The sequence below is a fragment of the Rhincodon typus genome, chromosome 6 (assembly GCF_021869965.1).
Source record: "Rhincodon typus isolate 14 chromosome 6, sRhiTyp1.1, whole genome shotgun sequence".
In the NCBI taxonomy this organism is placed as follows: domain Eukaryota; kingdom Metazoa; phylum Chordata; class Chondrichthyes; order Orectolobiformes; family Rhincodontidae; genus Rhincodon; species Rhincodon typus.
In genome coordinates this window covers 47,287,120-47,303,658 of record NC_063337.1, presented here as the reverse complement: position 1 = coordinate 47,303,658, position 16,539 = coordinate 47,287,120, and the positions used below count along the sequence as shown (strand labels likewise).

General features: G+C 38.8%; 1 protein-coding gene across 1 annotated transcript in view; it reads left to right on the top strand.

Moving 5' to 3' along the window:
- LOC109933936 (PC3-like endoprotease variant B) overlaps window positions 1-16,539 on the top strand; it is a 746,762-nt gene that overhangs the window by 718,330 nt on the left and 11,893 nt on the right. Inside the window, exon 18 of the mRNA XM_048598131.1 lies at window positions 16,186-16,355. Coding sequence (XP_048454088.1) covers window positions 16,186-16,355 — 170 coding nt within the window. The remainder of the gene's footprint in view (window positions 1-16,185; window positions 16,356-16,539) is intronic.

Below are 16,539 nucleotides of genomic sequence, written 5' to 3'. Positions count from 1 at the left end.
ATATTCTGTCCAGTCTTTTGTCTTCTCCACTGAAGTTGGACCATTATATGCTTTTTCTTTAAGTTTGATATTCTGTTTATCATTTTAGAATTATTTTATTATTATTATAAATAACTGTCTCTCTTTGGCCTAATCTGCCAATTCACTTTAGTCAGCTAAGTTTTCATGCTCTCACAACTGCTCTTATCTAAATTTTAAAAAATTCACTCCTCTCTGCCTCAAATGAATGTAAGATTCATTCATATTACGGCTGCTGCTATGCAGGAGCATCTTCACAATGAGATCATTAACTATTGCTATCTCTTTGCACAATACTCGCTCTAGTATAGTCTGCTCTCGGGTTGGCTCCAGAACATGCTGTGATGAGAAACAATCATGAAAACTTTCTATGAATTCCTCATCTAGGCTACCTTTGCCACTTGACCTTTCCAGTCTATTTGTAGCTTAAAATCTCCCATGATTATTTCTGACAAGCTCTCGTTCATTCTGCTCTCTACCATGTTGTTTTTGCACTTAACTGAGCTTGTCCTTACCCTTAACAACTTCTCCTTCAACTCCTCCCACTTCCTACAGATTAAGGGAGTGGCCATGGGAACCCACATAGGCCGAAGCTATGCCTGCCTCTTCATAGGATACATGGAACAGTCCCTCTTCTGCAGCTACACGGGCACTATTCCCCACCTCTTCCTCCGCTACATTGATGACTGTATCGGCGCTGCCTCATGCTTCCACAAGGAGCTTGAACAGTTCATCAACTTTACTAACACCTTTCACCCCAACCTCAAGTTCATCTGGGCCATCTCTGATACCTCCCTCTCCTTCCTGGACCTCTTTGTCTCCATCTCTGGTGACCACCTCGAAACTGATATCTATTTCAAGTCCACCGATTCCCACAGCTACCTAGACTACACCTCCTTTCACCCACCTTCCTGCAAGAATGCGATCTCCTACGCCCAATTCCTCTGCCTCAGCCGCAGCTTCCAAGATGGGGCGTTCCACTCCCGAACATCCCAGATGTCCTCGTTTTTCAAGGACCTCAACTTTCCCCCTCCAGTGGTCAAAAATGTTCTTGACCGCATCTCTTTCATTTCCTGCACCTCTGCCCTCACACCCCATGCCCACAACAAAAACAAAGACAGAATCCCCCTTGTCCTCACGTATCACCCCACTAACATCCGGATTCAATGCATCATTCTCCGCCACTTCCACCACCTGCAATCTGACTCCACAACCAAGGATATATTTCCCTCCCCACCCCTATCTGCCTTCCTTAGGATTGCTCTCTCCGCGACTCCCTCGTCTACTCCACACTCCCCACTAGCCCCACCACCCCTGGCACCTTTCCCTGCAACAGCAGGAAGTGCTACACCTGCCCCTACACCTCCCCCCTCACTTCCATTCAAGGACCCAAAAAAAGCTTTCACATCAGACAGATGTTCAACCGTACATCCACTGCTCCCAATGTGGCCTTCTTTACATTGGTGAGACCAAGCGGAGGCTCGGAGATCGCTTTGTAGAGCACCTACGCTTTGTTTGCGACAAACGACAACACCTCCCAGTCGCGAACCACTTCAACACCCCCTCCCACTCCCTGGACGACATGTTCCTACTGGGCCTCCTCCAGTCTCACAATGACGCCACCCGGAAACCTCATATTCCACCTTGGCAGCCTACAACCCAATGGTCTCCATGTGGACTATACAAGTTTCAAAATCTCCCCCACTTCCGGCCTCATCCCATGACCAACCCTCCCTCTCATCCCCGCCTCCTTGACCTGTCCGTCTTGTCTCCCACCTGTCTGCTCCTCCTACCTCACTGACCAATCCCCACTACTGCCTACCTGCACTCACCTATCACCATCCCACCTACCTTCCCCAGCCCCACCCCTCCTCTCTCTATTTATCTCTGAGCTCCCTGCCCAACCCCCCTCCGCCACCCACCCCCCTTTCTGAAGAAGGGTCCCAATCCGAAACGTTAGCTTTCCTGCTCCTCTGATACTGCCTAGCTTGCTATGTTCCTCCAGCTCCACACTGTGTTATCTCTGACTTCAGCATCGGCAGTTCTTCCTATCTCTTTGTTACATTCTGTTCTGTTTAATATAATATGTAAGATTTAACTCCAATCCTCTTTAATTCTATCCCTCACTCTCACACAAAGACAGAAAGATGAATAGAAATAATGAAGGAATAAATTAAAAGGAAAAAATAAATAAGATGTAACGGGCCATGTCACCTAAGCAGTCTCTATGATCTGTAACATCACCAACATATGGGATCATATCTGATGACACTGATGCATGCAGATAGGTTCAGTAGACTCCAAAGAATATTTATTTAATTTTATATTCTCCATGTGGACTATACTAGCACTCTGAACTTTCAATAAGTTGATACTCAAAGAGCAACCAGAGAGCAATCAAACCCTATCCTAAAGCTTTTACTTTTGCAGACACTATCCTTCTGACCTAAACACAGTTAACATAAAACAGTTCAATCTCTGGCCTCTCCTTGCCAGACTGACCATCTTTCTGTAAGGTTCCAGTCAACATTCAGCATCTACTATTTTCTTGAGCATAAGGCTTCTCTGTCGTTAAAGCACCTGTAGGGTTTTTAACAAGAATTAAGCTGTAATTAACTTTCAGACCTAGCTTCATAAGTAAATAACAAGCTGCTGCTCAAAGTCCAAAGATCACCTTTAAGCTCTCGGCTAACAGTTCACAGATCCAAACCAAAATTGTTAAGAAGAACAAAACAAAATAATGAAAAGTCAGTGAAGGTTCTAACACAGTAATTATTGCTGTCTATTCTAGCACAGGGCTAGACACAGCAGGGTTGCACTAGCATTTCATTCTTTATTAGATACAAGTTGCTAATGTGCAATGAAAAATGAATCCACAATAATGAATTATGACTGTCATTTTATATCTCTTGTATTTTAAGTATTAATGTATTTGTTCATGTAAGTTAAAGAAATGCAAGCAGCTGAATTTTTATGATAGCATCTGTCCAACTTCAAATGCTATTGGCACGTTAGTGCAATCAAAATGTGGTACAGCATCAATAAGATTGAGATAGAATCCATATGTAGAAAGACAAAAGATTATAAAAGGTCAAACACATGAATCAAGATGGTCTACACATCACTAAATAAAGAGAGATGGAGGAATAAGTGTGCAAACAAATCCACTAACTCAGTGGAAAGGTGCAGTATTTATGGGAAATTTCAGCAGTACTAAAATTAAATCATCAGAAGAGGAATGAAAAAGGGATAAAAGAATCGAATTCCTACAATTGAGAAAGGACCTTCTTTATAACCCACCACGTAGAAATCCTATATGGGAGAATGAATCAGAGAGGTAAAAGTAGGAAACCATCTAGTCAATAGGTAAGATTTAAGATAATAATTGAATAGAACATAACCAATTCAGAGGCTAGGGTAACGGATTAGAAGAAAATTAATTTCAAGGAGCACTTAAAAGAACTTGGGGCAACTAACAACTATATTAGCAAATCCAGTTCAAAGAGGAATGGGAAACATTTGAAATGGTGTTAAACAGAATCAAGGGAAACTATATTTGACCAAATGGCAAGAACAAGCTAAATACTAATGCAACATCATGAGTGGATAAGGACATTAGAGCGAAAGTAAGGATAAAGTACATGGGCAGTAGTAACAAGGGGATTCTGAAGAAAGCTCACTGAACCTGAAATATTAACTCTGATTTCTGTCCACAGATTCTGCCAGACCTACTGAGCCTTTCCAGCAATTCTTTTGGTTTTTATTTAGTAATAAGGGGGAATACGCAAAGCTGAAGAGAGAAGTCAAAAGAAAGTTAGGAAACAGGAACATTTAAACTTTATTATCAAGAAACATCAAACTAAATAATAAATTATTCTAAATGGATGGAAATAAAGAAAAACGAAATTAAGGATGAAAATTAGGCCACTAGGGGCTGGATAGGATAAAATCATAGGCAGTTATAGCAAAGTGGCAGAGATATTAGAAGATTATTTTGCTCCATTACTTACCAGGGAGACAGATGAGCCTGACATGAAATCAGAATATGAGATTAGAAATGATTTAGCTACATTTAAAGTTTAGGAAGAAGAAACATTAAATAAATTAATTAATTTAATTCTAAGAATTTAAAACCCTTGCTCAGAATGAATTGCATCCATGTATCTTTTAAAACAATTCTTAGGAAAAGGTAGAAGAATAACTATTACATACACTGAATTATTCATTAGAAAAAGGTATTTTGCTGAAGAACAGGCAGAGGGCTAACATTCCACTCATGTTTAACAAGGAAGACAGAACAGTCACTTTATGTTAGGGAATATGTTAAAATAATGGAATCCCCCAAAAGAGAAAACAAAATCCATCGGGAAACCAAAGGGAGAACAATGACTATACAATAATGAATGAATTGATTTTGAAAGGGAATCACTTGTTTGACTAATCTCATTTAATTCTTTGAGAAAGCAACAGAGAATAAACAAGGCTGATGCAATGGCTCAAAAACAGTGCATTTTAGTTCATGTTAAGATGGGTACTATTTAGATGGGCTGGGAGCAACATCAGCAAACTGTACAAGTAGGGCTATGGACAGAGCTTTAAAGGAAAAGGCGAAGAAAAATTTAGTCGGAAGTTGAGGGAATTAGACAGTGCAGCAACTTGTGTAAAAACAGAATTGACACAGAGGGCTAGAGAGTCTAATAAAGTGGATGCAAAGAATAGCAAGAAAATAAAAACATTAAAAAAATTAAGTCTTTTCATTGGAACATTAAACAAAAACGAAACAATGTTTTAAGAGTATTTAAAAATGTGTTAAGATGAGCTGAGTAGGTCCTTAGAGTCTCACTTGCCTGTGAAAATATCATAAGCAAAAAGGAAATGGTAGCGATGTTAAACAAATATTCTTAGGCTGAACTGTTCTTGCCCCATGGTGACATGCTTGATAAACCAAGCCATATCGCATACAAGTTTCTGCTAATTTCCCCGTACTTCATTGAGCGACTGTTGTCCTTGTGAATTTGTCATAGAATCTCTACAGTGCAGACATAGGCCATTCGGCCCATCGAGTCTGCACCAACCCTCTGAAGACCATCCCACCATATCCCTGCTACCCCACATTTATCATAGCTAACCCACCTAGCCTGCTCACTACAGGACAATTTAGTGTGGACAATCCACCTAACTTGCATGTTTTTGGACTGCGGGAGGAAGCCCGCTCAGACACAGGGAGAATGTGCAAACTCCATACAGTCATCCAAGGCTGGAATCAAATCTGGGTCCCTGGCGCTGTGAGGCAGCAGTGCTAGCCAGTGAGCCACCAGGCTACCCTTCAGTGTTGTCCCAGTGACTATGGGCATGGCTGCTGAGAACTGTTGACAACCTTGATCAGGTCTAAATGACTTTGCTTTGAACTGCTCCCTCTCAACATGGGAGCAACGGCAAGTGTATTGGCTTACTGGTAGTGATGGGAGCATGAGAGATACATTCAAACAGCAAGCTGTAGATTTGTGCTGCACAGAGATTTTGCTGATCTCAAGGATGTTGCCTCAGCTTGCTTAGTAATTGGTTAGAGGTCATGTTTGTTTGACTGCTGTGACACCCTACAAACCCATGCTTTACACGTGAGCTACTTGTGCTTAGTTTACTATTACGTGAAGGTTCCACCACATGTCAGTATCAGAACTGATCATTTTGAGAGTGAACCGCAGGCCATGTGCTCAGTTGTAATTCCAATGATGAAACACACTGTCTTCTCCATAAAGCCATGCTTCTTCGCCACAAGCTAATTCCTACTGCCTTCTGTTTGAATTACCTTGTTATCCAAGAGTGAAGGAAGTATGCCAGTGAATGTAGTGTTTGCGAACTATGGCTGTGAGGCGTAGCTCTGAGATGAACAGTGAAGACTAAGACTGTGAGGAAAAGGTAAAGATTTGAATCTCAAGTTTGAGTTGCCAACTGGTGAGTAATGGGTCTGGTGCATTGAACAGTATCTGAAGCTTGTGGTGCATTTAAAGCTGCACTCAGAATTTTGACCATTTGTGTGAGGAACTAAATTCACTAGATCTGAATAGAACTGGATCTTGCTATACTATGGAGAAAGTAACTAGCTGTTTACTGAGTCTGTTGTAAGCAGTTAAGGTTTTTTCTATTCTTAGATTTTAAAATAATGTATAAGTTTGTAGAAAAGTTAATAAAAACATGTAAAAGACAATAACCACAAATGACTATTGTAATTAAATGATTATAACTCATTAAGGATGGCAGGTCAGGTGATCTGTCAAGGTTGGAGCATGTGGGAGCTCTTGGAAACTATTGTGATCTGGGGCAAACGCATCTGAAGCAAATGCCTGAAGTTGAGAGCTCCAGCTCAACATTCATGAGCTAAAGGCTGAATTACAGACACAACATATCAAAGCGGGTGAAAATTATCTGGATTAATTTGTACCCAGGTGCCAGTCACATCACTTAGGACAGAGTCTTCTAATTTGGTCAGTGGTCAGGAACAGTAGGGTGTGATTGTGAGTGAGGCAGGTAAGGTAACCCAGAGAGCAGGAGTGCAGCACTGTCAGCCTCTGCACTTGTTCAACAGGTTTGAGGTTTGCTCAGCCTAGTTTGGATGAAAGTGGGGGCTATATAGTGGATGAGCAAACTGATGATGGCATGGTGGTAACCATTCAAGGCGGAACAACAGCAAGGAATATAGTAGCAGGTGATGTATAGTAAGGGGGATTGACACCATTCTATGTAACAAAGAGCGAGACTCCAGATGGCTGTGCTGCCTGCCAGATACCAAGGTTTATGACAGTTGCTTAGGGCAGGAAAAGAACTTGCAGAAGGACAGGCATGATCTAGTGGTCATGGTCCGTATTGGTACAAATGACGCAGATAGATTAAGGAATAAGGTTCTGCAAAGAAGGAATGAACTAGTCCTAGATACCGAATTCAAAAGTTCAATTTCTGTTATGATCTCTGCATTATTACCTGAGTTGCTTGCAAATTAGTGTCGTGTACATAAATTTAGTGAGATGAATACATGGTTCAAAGACTGGTATGGGAGAAGTGGGTTCCAGTTCATGGGCCACTAACACACTGGTGGGGAAGTAGGATTGTACTGTTGAAACAATCTGCACCTGAACTGTATTGGGGCCAGTGTTCTGATGAATCTTAAACTAGTGAAATACAAAGGATTTTAATTAAATAATGGGTGCAAGCGATAAAATATGGTAAGATGTATTATATTAAAGAATAGAGATAAGATGAGAGGAAAATAGAGGAAGTGAGGGTCAGAGAATTGCAGGAAGGAACAGAGGAAAAAAAAGCCAAGAATGCAACAACAATCAAGACGAGATGTTATGAAGATAACAAAAAGATAAAATTAAAGGTTCTCAGTTTTTCAGGTACCATTCAAAATAAAATAAACACATTGATATTTACATTAATTTGTGTAAATAATACAATCTGACAGCCATTACTGAGATGCATCTTAAGAATGACAAGGATTGGGTCTGAATATTGAGGGTATATGACATTCAAGAAAAATTGGAAAGCTTTGTAAAGGTGGAGGGATAGCTATTCAAGGATGGCATTTGTGCAATAGTTATGATTACCTTGGTTCAGGATATGGTAACAGTTTGGGTTGAGATGAGGAATAACAGGGGAAAGAAGTCCTTAGTAGGAGTGGTCTACAGATCCCCTAACAGTAACCACAATGTGGGACAAAGTATACAAGAAACATTGGGTGCTTGTGATAATAATAATAATGGGCATTTTGATTATTACATATAAACTGTAAAAATCAGAAGAACAATAGTTTCATGGATAACAAGTTCATAGAAAGCTTTTGAGATAGTTTCTCAGAACACCCCATTTTGGAACCGACCAGAGAGTACACTTTATTGTGCAACATGACAAGATTAATAAATAGCCTCACTGCACCCCCCACCTCCCTCACAAAGTGATGAATATTTTCAGAATATTTAGAATAAGTGTATTCCTGTTACAAAGTAAAAAAGTGGACGCACCATCCATGATTAACTACAGAAGTTAGGGAAAGTATCAAACTTTAGTAAAAAGCTTTTAGCACTGCAAAGATGTGACAGATCAGATAATGAGTCAGAATATAAAAAATGGCAGAGAATGACCAAAGGGCTAATCAGGAGATTCTGAAAATGTTCAATCAGACTGGAATGTAGCAAATACAACCCCTCAATTCAAAAAGGGAGGGAGCAGTAAACAGAAAACTATGGGCTTCTGTTGTGGGGAAGTTTTTAGAATTGATTATTAAAGTGACTGTAGTTGCTCTTAACAAACCTTATGGCGATCAGGAAGATTCAGCACGGTTTTGTCAAAGGAAAGTCATTTTTAACCAAATTATTGGAGTCCTTTTAAGGAGTAGCATAGACTGTGAATAAAGGGGAGCTGTAGACATACAATATTTGAATTTCCAGAAAGCATTTGATAAAAGTGCCATGTACAAGTTTATTATGCAAAGATGAGCAGAGTGTAGCATGGATGGAAGTTTGTCTGGTTGGGAGAAAACAGAGTATTCATAAACAGATCTTCAATTGATTGGTAGTGGAGTCCTGCATGGATGTAGACTGGAGCTTCATCTTTTTACAATTTACATTAATGACTGAGATGAGGGGAATGATGGCATGGTAGCTTAATTTGCAGATTACACCAAGATAGGCACAGAATGGTAGACAATAGGTAGAGAAATATGTTATGAAGGAGACATAAGGCAGTTGCAGACAGATATACATAGGTCAGGTGAGTAGGTAAATTTCTGGTAAGTGCTCACTTTGGCAGCATGAATGAAAATGCAGAGTATTACTTAAACAGAGAATGACTGCAGAATTGAGAGATGCAGAAAGCTTTAGGTGTTATGGTGCACAAGTCATACAATGTTAGCACGGAGGAACAGAATGTAATCAGGAAGGCTAATGGGATGCTATTTACACGAGAAATTGGGCATGAAAATAAGGATGTTGTGATTCAGTTATACAGGGCATTAGTGGGACCTTATCTCAAATACCATATGCAGTTTTGCTGTTATTATTTTATGAAAGGATGTAAGTGTGTTGTGGGTGGTTCGGAAGAGGTTCACTAGATTGATACCTGGAATAGGCAGGCTAATTTATGAGACTATGTTAAACAAGCTGGATTTGTTTCCTTTGAAGGTTAGAAGGGGTGACTTGGTTGAAGTGTATAAGATCCTACATGGACTTGACAAAATAGATCTGGAAAAGATGGTTCCTCTGGTGAGACAACCCAGAACTGGTGTGGTTTTAATATTAGGTATTGCTTTCTTAAGACAGATATGAGGCTTTTTTTTTCTCTTAGAGATTGCGTGACTTCAGAACTCTGCATAAGAAGGTGGTGGAGGCAATGTCTTTGAATATTTTCATGGTGGTGGTACATAGATTCTTGCAAGGCAGGAAAATCAAGAATTATCAGGGATAGACAGGAATGTGGAATTTGAAACACAAACAGATCAACTAAGACCTTATTGAATGATGGGGCAGTTTCAAGGTTAATTTCTGCTCCCAGTTCATCAATGAACTTCTTGCAGCACTACATCCAAGTTCTTTGGGCTAGATTGCTGTTCACTGCCAAACCTACCCATAGTTTGTCTGGAGGATCACCTGACCCCCATAGTCCCCTCTCTCCTCCTGTCCTTAATCTGCTTCTGCTTTAGCTGTGTCAGCATCACAAACCAATATATGTGTTTCACCTCTAAGGATCCCGGACTGGCATCAGAAAACCTTGGAATACACTCTTTGCTCTGTCTACTTCAGTGTTCTTGCTCAAATTTCTTCTGCAGTCAATTCCAGCACTTCCTACAGCCAGAATGCACCTTCCCTTTAAGAGGCACAGGCTGGGTTTAAATAATGCCTGTTAACTTTACATGGTACCAATGTCATACAAGCATGGGTCCCCTGCTGAAGCATGCAACCACTGAACAACACATTTACCACTGGATATACACAGCTGTCATGCAAATTTGAAGGCAACATGAAGTTTACATACTGGCTGCATTGCAATCGATGTGTACGGGTTAATTACAATACCCGCACCCTTTCCCCATGTTGTCCGATTTTGAGGCCTAAATACTTACAAATATGATTTTCTTCTGTATCATAAACTACTCTTTGTAAAGTCGTATCACTGAAATTTCACATTTAAAAGTTAAAAGTGTACAACGGTTGTTTCATTAATGTGAGCTCCATTAAACCTCTCTGTGAACAGTCTCAATAATTTGGCACTCTGCCATAAACCAAGTCTTCAGTGTATTGCTTCTGTCATCTGTAAAGGAGAGATTAATAATACATAAAAATAACAGACAGAGTTACCCTAGATTAATGAATTGGCAAAGGTAAAAGAGACATGGATGCTGTCAGGGAAACTGTCACAAAAATAACAACTGTCTGCCCAGTGACTATTGCCTTGCCACCTCCTTCGTTGCTCTCCAAAAGCCTTCACAAAACCTTTCTTTTTGACTAAACCTTGGGGCTGCACCCTCATTTTTTTCCCATCTATGCCCCTGCTGTTGCATATCACTGTACTTTGAGATGTCTTCTAGTGCAGGAGGAACACAAGAAAAATGAAAATTGTTTGTTCCTAATGTGCTTGACTTCGCAAATGCCAACATTTTAATAAGTGGGATCACGTACGACTTCAGACCAAATATCTCATCTGGGTCATTTCAACAGTATTAGTGCTGCATAAGCCAGCTGTAAGATAAAGCAGTTTCAAAAGGCTCATGAAGAATTCTACAGTCTTCTCCCACCGAATATTGGTCCCCATTTGCAGTGCGGGTTTTCTTCTGCTATTATGGTGGAAATGGAAAACTAATGTGTTCATGTATCCTGATTTCCTAATTGTCAAAACCTTTACTTTCAGCATTGCTAACTGACTGACTGATATCCATTGTTGGTCAAATGTGGGTCCAAAAATAAATCAGTGATGTATTATATCTGGACACAGTGTATGTCTGCATTGTTATTGTCAGGAAGTAATCGGTGTCCAGTGGATGATTTAAACTAATTCAACAACTACAGATTCTATGTATGCCTTTTCTACTTAAACTCAATAGGTAGTCTTTCATCCCAATAGAAATTTTAGAATCAGGAGATTAAAAACTAAAATTGTTTAGCATGGATGTGCTTACTAGAATACTAGTAGACACTGACTGTAGAAAATCGGGAATGTGCTACTGCGAAAAGTTAGAACAGAATAAATATTTGTGTAAGTCTGTTGTAGTAGCTGTTAAAATGGACAACGACATGTCGTTACTTGAATATTTTAAGAACACATTATTTGGTCTTTTATTCTAAATATAACAATGATGAAACTTTGCTCCAAAATAGCTTTTCTATCCAACAAGCATCTTTCTAAGCAAATTAAATATCAAGATATTAGCAAATTTCTTGTCTGCTTGTCATATTAAAGCTTTCTCACCAAAGAATTTGAGGAAAATACACCTTTTGGTGTTTGATGCTTTGCGTTATATTTATACTTTGTTCACTCTATATTTTAAACTTATTGCTGCCTCTCAATTGGGCTGAGTCACTGTATTTAAAACCACTATAGGACCTCAATTCTTGTTGAAATGGGGTCAAAAAAGGCCATTTTCCAGTTAGTTTTGAGGATATAATTGAGAAACACAACTTCGATCTGGCATAAAGTAAGGCAGGAGACATTTTCCTCATAGTGTTTGTTACTTCTAGTAAAATTGTTCGTTTCCATCCACTGACTGAGGGAAATAACAGATGCCCCAACCGTGACAATATCTACACTCATGGCATTGAGATCCTTCAGAAGCGTTTCTCCCTGCGAAAAGCTTTTCTGATGAAGGGTCTAGGCCCGAAACGTCAGCCTTTCTGCTCCTATGATGCTGCTTGGCCTGCTGTGTTCATCCAGCTCTACACCTTGTTGTCCTGCATTAATGAATAACTCTTTATAATGGTAAATTAATTTACAGTCAATTGCGAGAAATGCATCAAGAAATTAAATCTGTAATTGACAGCACAAAAGCTAGCATATAGTAGTGTTTGTATTTTAAAGATGGATATTGTTTTGGTGCAGTTTCTTCTTTTGTAGTTTTCAATTAGGTTGTTGCATTTAACTCTCCAGATAGAAGGTAAAGTAACATTCAAAGTCCTTCAGATGCTTGAGGGCTTTCTAATTGCTGCTTTTGCAATAAATATTCAGGCCTCTGATTAAAATGCGCCCTAGCTGAAGTTTGTCACCTGATTAATTTGTTTTCAAATGCTTGTTTGATTACTAGCATGATTAATCATGTGCAGAGTAGGCAAAAAAAAATAGAAACGTACAAAATGGGAGTAGAAGTAGATCATACAGCCCTACATGCCTGCTATGTCATTCGGTAAGATTACAGGCTCAACAGATATTGCCTTAACTTTCTTGCAGGTCACCATAACCTTGGACTTTCCCATTGTTCAAGGCTGTCTATCTCAGCCATGAATATATCCAATGATTCTCTGAGTTAGTGGATTCAACAGATTCATAAACCTCTGAGAGAAGACATTCCCTATTTTCTCTGGCTTAGTAAGAGATCTCTTATTCTGAAACTATGTTCTTTAATTCTAGATTCTAAATGCAAGGAAACACCCACACAGCATCCACCCTCGGAATCTTGCATATTTCAAAAAGATCACCTCTGCTTCTTTTAATTACAATGAATGTTGTTCCAACCTACTGAACCTTACCTCATAAGTAAAAACCCTTCATCCCAGGAATCAATCTAGTGAACTGAGCCCAGTACAAGTATAACTTTTCTTTTAAAAAAGAGACCAAAACTGTACACAGATGTAGTCTTTCCAAAACCCTGTACAGTTCTATTAGATGTCCTTACTTTTATACACTATACCCTTTGCAAAAAAAAATCCAACAATCCTGGGGTAAGACATGGTAATGTCGCTGGAATAGTAACTCAGAACCCCAGACAAATGTCTTGGACCGTAGGTTTGAATGTTACCATGGCAGGTGGTGAATTTTGAATTAAATTAATTTGAAAGCTATACTAATGGAGACCATACAGCCAGTGGCCTGTGGTGGCGACTCCAGATCCACAACAATGAGTAGGCTCGTAAGGCAGTAATGCTGGCTGAACCCATGAAACCCACATCCCATGAATGAATGAAAACAAAAAAAAATCAATTTTCCTTTCTAATTACTAGCAGTACCAGCATGCTGACATCTTATATTTCATGTACAAGAACACCCAGATCTCTTGGTATTGGAATATCCTGTAATCTCTGCCCAGTTAACTAACACTTTATTTTGCTGTTCTTCCTACCAGAGTTAATAACCTCATATTTTCCCACAGTATAGTCCATCTGCTAATGTACTGCCCACTCACGTAAGCTGTCTATATCTCTTTTGGAGTCCTTCTGCCATCAAAACATTTGTCTACAATATCCTCAGTCACTTTTGTACTCAAGTGAATTTAAACGATGTTAGATAAAATACAACGTAAATCTTCCTGTTCCCTGCTCCAGCCACATTTTAACCATAGTGCCATATTGCACCACTATTTTAATTTTTCAATTCTGTACCAACTATCTTGTTGTCTATGCTGTCTTTCCTAGATGAGTGTCAATTTAAGCAGAAAACGTGCTTTTTCCATTGGGTATATTGAAATAGTAAATGTACTAATGCTTGCACTACCTGGCAAACAGAGCAAGTCTTCTTCCCCATGTACCAGTTCGTGACAAATTACAGTCATTTTTATGCTGTGAGTATGTGCTTATTAGAAATTATTATGAGACAGTCAAAACTCATTTTATATGATAGTCCAGTATTATAGTGGTAAATTTCCCAAATTAGAATCCAGAGGTTTGGACAAATAATCAGGAGAATGTGATTTCATAATCCTATTGTGGTAGTTTGAGAATTTGAATTCTGTATTTTTTTAAATAGTAAAATTAAAAAGCATGTATCAGTTAAAGGGACCGTGAAGATGATGCTATAAATAGAAAGTGCTGGAACTACTCAGCAGGTCTGACAGCATCAGTGGAGAGAGAAAAACAGTGTTAATGTTTTAAGTCCAATATGATTCTAAAAAATTCTGGTAATAATAGTCAGAGACAGCTGTATCCTGAAAAAAATACTTATGTTATGCCTCAACTGAGATTAGTGTGCTGAAAATCAAGCCCCACTATTCCCAGAGTCATCACAAAAATTAAAGGTTTTAAAAAGTGTGCAGCATTTTCCATTTTATTTGTTTTTTAGATCCAGTTTGACAGAGTGGACTACGTCTCTGTACTTAACAAGAATAAGTATTCATTAGAAATAAATTGATTCTAACTTCAAATAAATATTATGAATCATCAACATAAAGCTCTTTGAGTTAAAACCCCCTTAAAACCTCCCCCGCCTTAAAGCTACACAAACACAGACAGGAAAAAGCATGGGTGCTATGGATAGAGGGAAAGACTGGGAAGGCATTTCAGTGGTCCTTGTCCACAGGTTGCCCAAGATGATTCTTGTTGTGATTGGAATGCTGGTTCGCGATCTTCCTTTTCTCAGTACTTTCACTTGTTTGCATAAGGCACAGCGTTTCACAAAATAAAGGTATTTGACTTATCAATTAAAAGTCACACAACTCGAAGAAGGATTAAACTGGCTGTCTTCAGGCTTGAGGTACGTTTTCTACCCCGGAGCAGAAACAATTTCCTTTTCTCCAGACGTCCGATTGTTACTCACTGTCTTGTTCACACTCCTGGAACTATTCAGCTATCTGGGAGCCAGTCATATAGTTGCTGACTGGCAGAAGACTTTCATCATTGATAACTGGTCACTAGCCCACAGGCTAATCAGTTGTTTGTTGCTAGCCAAAGCTCCATTTGTAAACACCTCTTGGCTCTAGCTCATCTGCAAAGTAGACTTCCACTACTGCTTGAACAAATGTAACACTAAGCTGTATAAACACTATTTACAATGAGTGTCAGTTTCCTTGTGTTTGAAAAAGTGCAGAGATCCTTCAACAATCCTTGTTCTTTAAAGCAGTTGTCTTCAATATCTCAGTCCACGATCATAATATGAAACAGTCTTTTCAGTTAATTGAAGGAATTAAAATAAAACAGAATTAAGTTCCATTGGTTTGGGTACAATTTGAATGCTGGTCTACAAGTGACAGGATAATGTCCTTATACATTGTTTCATCTAGTACCTAGCCAGCTGTATTTAACCAAACATTTATAATGTAGTCTCCTGAAACAAGAAGCTCTTAATTGGAGCAGTTAACCAGATCATCCCATCCTATGCAGTGGTTGGTGACAAAGTTTCTATCCATTAATTTACTCCCTTGGTATCAGAAATTTAAATGATGAAGAAAAATTAAGTAAGTTAGGCTTATTATCCTCAGAAAAGAAGAAGTCACCAAGGTAGTCAAAATGAAATTTTGTAAAAGGAATTAACAATTGTGATCAGACAAACTGATCATTATGGCAAAGAATCCAAATTCCTATAAACCCATTGAAGTAAGAAAGTTGTGTGTGAAAAGGAAATGTTACTTTTTCACAAAGGGAAATAGAATTTAAAGGATGTGCTAGTGAAGGAAACAGTGTAACTAGCCTCAAGATGCAAACAGATTGTCATTTATCGTAGACAGAGTTTATAATACATCATTATAATACAATGTAGTAGACCAAGTAACATCGTTCAGCACCTTGCTGCAAATCTGAGTGACTGCAAAGAAATTTCTTTTTTGTGCCTAGATGTATGCATAGATCAGTGAGCACTCCATTTCAAATATTATCAAGCAGTGAGTAGGACTCTTCCAGAAATAAAACTGTCCCAAAATATCTTTAGAAAACTCCCAAGATGTTATGTGGAATTTCTTAGATTTTTTTTAAAGTATGTCCTTGCAATGGGCTGAGTTTGCTCCACAGCCCATTGAAGATTGAGAAACCTGGCTTCAGAGGTATGAGAAATCAGGTCAGACTTTTGCTCCAAGATGTTGTCATCTCTATTGCATTGATCCGCACCCGAAATCTCTTTTCATCAATGCAGAAATGGTAGCTTTAACTGTCAATTGTTTCTAGAGAACGAAAGATGTTATGAAAAAGCGGGATGGAATTGGATTGAGACCAATCAAAAAGCAATGGGCTAATGCTGAAAATTCTTATGTTCTTATCTGAACAGTTATGAAACTTGACAGCATTCAACAAGGTAAAAACAATCACAAGCTGCAAAACATCAGAAAACTTGTGGAGCGAAATAGAATAGATACGCGATTGCTTGAAGCTTTCTTTCATGAAAATACCAAAAAAGTGCAAGCAGGTGATATTCCTTTTAACTGGTCGGAATCAGAGGTAAAGGTATTTCATTACAATAAACCTACTGTTAAGTTATACTGGGCTTACTTGTTTTCAAAGCTCTATGGCATTCAATGAATATTTATCTAACCAGCCAATATAATGCTTGATCATTTACTTTTTACTTAAATTTAATTTAATGCAATACACAAGAAGTTTTTGCATCAGCTATGCTGGTGAA